Below are 3,500 nucleotides of genomic sequence, written 5' to 3'. Positions count from 1 at the left end.
GCCGATATTAAAACGGGCAAGACGTTTGCTTTACATGCTCGTATGCTTTTCTAATGTTTTTGTCCTGAAGTGGTTTCAGGGCGCGGGCGACTCGGAGGATGTTTGTTTTGAGGGCCGTGTCTGTGGCGTGTTTGCCTAAGATGAGGGCAGCTCTCGTTAAGACGCCGTTGTACTGAAAGGCTAATATTGACTTGAGTTTAGACGAGCGCTCGAGTCTTTCCAGGAGGAAAATTCTCTGCTCCGATAATATGAACGGCGCTCCTATCAGGCAGATCAGACGCTAAAATATTTGTTGATTTATTTGTTTTATTGTGTGGCCCTCGTTCTCATCGGCGTTCAGTAGTCTGCTGTGACTCCTCTGTTCTGTGTACAAACACCCATGAGAAAATGATGATTATCAGCATGATTTCTGAACGATCATGTGAGGGGGGAAATACAGAAATAATTTAGATTTTCACAGGGTTGGTGAGCATGACACTTATTTTTTTATTTTTATTATTACACCTTTTTTATTTGTTTTATTTTTAACTTTATTCTTTTTTTAACTCCGTTGTTCTTTAATAATAATAATAGTAATATTTCAAGAATAAAAAATATTTTAACAAATATTTAATTATTTAGAACTTATTTGAACTTCAGTTGTTTATTTATTATTTACTGTCAGTTTATATTGGACAATGATATAATAATAATAATAATAATAATAATAATAATAATAATAATAATAATAATAATTGTTATACCTAAATCATTTTTTAAATATTTTTTCATTCTTCAGTTGTTTAATTTTAAGAATTTATTTAAATATTTTTAAACTGCCAGTTTATATTATATAATAATAATAATAATAATAATAATAATAAAATAATAGTCTAATAGTCTATAATTAAATATTTAAAATATTTTTATTCTTGAATTAAGAATTTATTTGCATTTTATTTATTTATTATTTACTGCCAGTTTATATTGGACAATGATATAATAATAATAATAATAATAATAATAATAATAATAATTATACATATAATAATAATAATAATAATAATAATAATAGTCTTTTTTAAAATATTTCATTCTTCAGTTAATTTTAAGAATTTATTTAAATATGATTATTTTTTAAAACTGCCAGTTTAGATTAGATATCTAATAATAATAATAAGAAGAAGAATTGTAGTTGTTATACATAAAGAATTTTTTTTTTTTTCTAGAATATCTAACAATAGTAATAGCAATATTATTATTATTATTATTATTATTATTATTATTATTATTATTATTATGTCTTACAGTTAGCTATATGGTCTTGTTTTATAAGAGCTTGTGTTTTTAAGTTGTTAATGTGATCATGTATCACACAGGCAGGAAAGGAGTCGTGAGGAAAGAACATAAATCTTGTGCGTTAATGAGGCTGATTCATTTCCCAATTCTAGTGAGCTGCCTATGTAGGCAGAATATTAAGGGCTCATTAACACGCTCTCGGAGCAAATGCTGTTCTGAAAGTTCAGCAGCAAAACGATGCTGTCTTCCGTCACATGCATCCTTCGCAGACGAGACAATCCCACAATGCATTTCAAAAAAAGTCCCAATATAAAGCGCGCACCGACATGAATAAAAGCGCTCTAACCCGTGGTATTTTTCTCCTCCTGCCAGTGTCCCGTACTTCGAGACGAGCGCCGCGAACGGAGAGAACGTGAGTCGCGCCGTGGAGGTTCTCCTGGATCTGATCATGAAGCGCATGGAGAAGTGCGTGGACAAATCCTGGATCCCCGACGGGACGGTTCGAGCCAACGGCCACAGCGGCAGCGACCTGAGCGAGCCTCGAGACGCCGAGCAGAGCAAGTGCAGCTGCTAAGAATCCTCCCGGACGAGGCTCTCCGACCCCCTTCGTCACGCTTCGGCTGAGCGGATGTCGGGGACCGGAGACCCTGCTCTGCGTCGGTCGTTTTCTCAGAATGCATGAACTAAAGCCTCCTAAATTCAAAGTCTTCACGTTTTGAGAGCACTTTACACCAAACCCCCCGCGTTCAGAAACCTTAATGCATCAGAATGAATGTCTGTTTCACTGTTTAAAAAAAACGAGTGCCTTTCTCCGATCCCCACGGTTTTGTGTCGGTTTACGAAAACCCCACGTTCAACCACTGAAAGTTTTTTAAATATTTGTTTAAAATCTGTATTTGTACAATGCACGACCTGTCGCTTTTTCTACAGAAATTAAGAAAAGCGTCACACGACTTGAAATGGCGTGATATTTAGCTGTCAGGTAAATATTTGTTGGAAATGTATAACCCTGGACCCCGAGACCGGTCCCGAGGGAGCATTTATTTGGAGATTTGAGATTTATAAATCATCTGGAAGCTGAATGATGAGCTTTCCATTGACGTGTGGTTTGTTGGGAGCAGACGATATTTCGTTGAAATACAGCTGGAATCTATGGGGGGGAAAAAAAAGAGGAAAATTTTATATATATATATATATATATATATATACTGAAAAAAAAAAAATATATATTTTTTTCTGTGTGTTATATATATATATATATATATATATATATATATATATATATATATATATATATATATATATATATATATATATATATATATATATATATATATATATATATATATATATATATATATATATATATATATATATATACACTGATAAAATGGCCTTTTAAAGTTGCCCTATATGAAGTTAGCAATGCATATAACTAATCAGAAATTAAGTTTAGATTTATTTAAAATGCCTTTATGGATCTTTGCTTAATATCTTAAAAGCATCATTTCCCACCTTAAGAAACCCATTCTAAATAAAACTGATAGATCTCTGTAGATGAGCACGGTCTGTTCCCGTCATAACGTGTGCTGTTGTCCCTCTCTAGTGGACCGACGGAGGAAAGCACTCGCTCCTATGCCACTTTTTTAACCTCTTTTAACACTTTTAAACGTGTTGCTATGTTATCTGTAGTCATGTAGCTGTCCAATTAAATGAGTATTTAGCTGTTCCTGTATTCCCACGTAGGTTAGCGGTTGATTTGTATCGTACGTTTGTGTAGACCTTCAGCAGTTGGTTGTGGATTTTTTTTTTTCGTATCTCTGGTCTCTGGTTCACGATTTCCTGCCGGTTTCATTTAATCTCAGGACTCTGAATGAGGTTTAGATGAAACGCCCGCCTCTTTACGGTAAATTGCTGTAATTTTTTTTCTTTTCTCAAAACCGGTTGCAAAGCGCCCTCACAAGCGTTCGTTTCCTCTCTTTTTCCGGTCCCTCCATTTCACGAAAGCGACGCGAACGAATCCTGAGTGAATGTTCGCGATCTGTGGGACGTTCCGGTGTGGTTTACAGAGTGCTTTATTCTGCTGTAGCGCCCGTAAAACACTGTATCACTGCCAAACACTGTCTTTTGTGCCAAATACTGAATACTCTATTTGAAACAACAACAAAAAATAAATCTATTTTATTATTTATTATGAGCTTGTCGTGTGCACTTGTGTTGAA

General features: G+C 34.3%; 1 protein-coding gene across 2 annotated transcripts in view; it reads left to right on the top strand.

Annotated features, from left to right (window-relative positions):
- The window catches only part of rab27a (RAB27A, member RAS oncogene family), a 16,183-nt gene extending 13,704 nt beyond the window's left edge, over nucleotides 1-2,479 (top strand). The window contains exon 5 of one of the 2 annotated variants that reach the window (XM_043216700.1): nucleotides 1,651-2,479. In XM_043216700.1, the coding sequence (XP_043072635.1) occupies nucleotides 1,651-1,852 (202 nt within the window). In that variant the 3' untranslated portion in view covers nucleotides 1,853-2,479. The remainder of the gene's footprint in view (nucleotides 1-1,650) is intronic. The other variant, XM_043216699.1, reaches the window with a different exon arrangement.
- Nucleotides 2,480-3,500: the final 1,021 nt, after the last annotated feature.

The sequence above is a fragment of the Puntigrus tetrazona genome, chromosome 18 (genome assembly GCF_018831695.1).
Source record: "Puntigrus tetrazona isolate hp1 chromosome 18, ASM1883169v1, whole genome shotgun sequence".
In the NCBI taxonomy this organism is placed as follows: domain Eukaryota; kingdom Metazoa; phylum Chordata; class Actinopteri; order Cypriniformes; family Cyprinidae; genus Puntigrus; species Puntigrus tetrazona.
The sequence above is the reverse complement of the archived record's forward strand: the minus strand, read 5'-3'. Positions and strand labels throughout refer to the sequence as shown.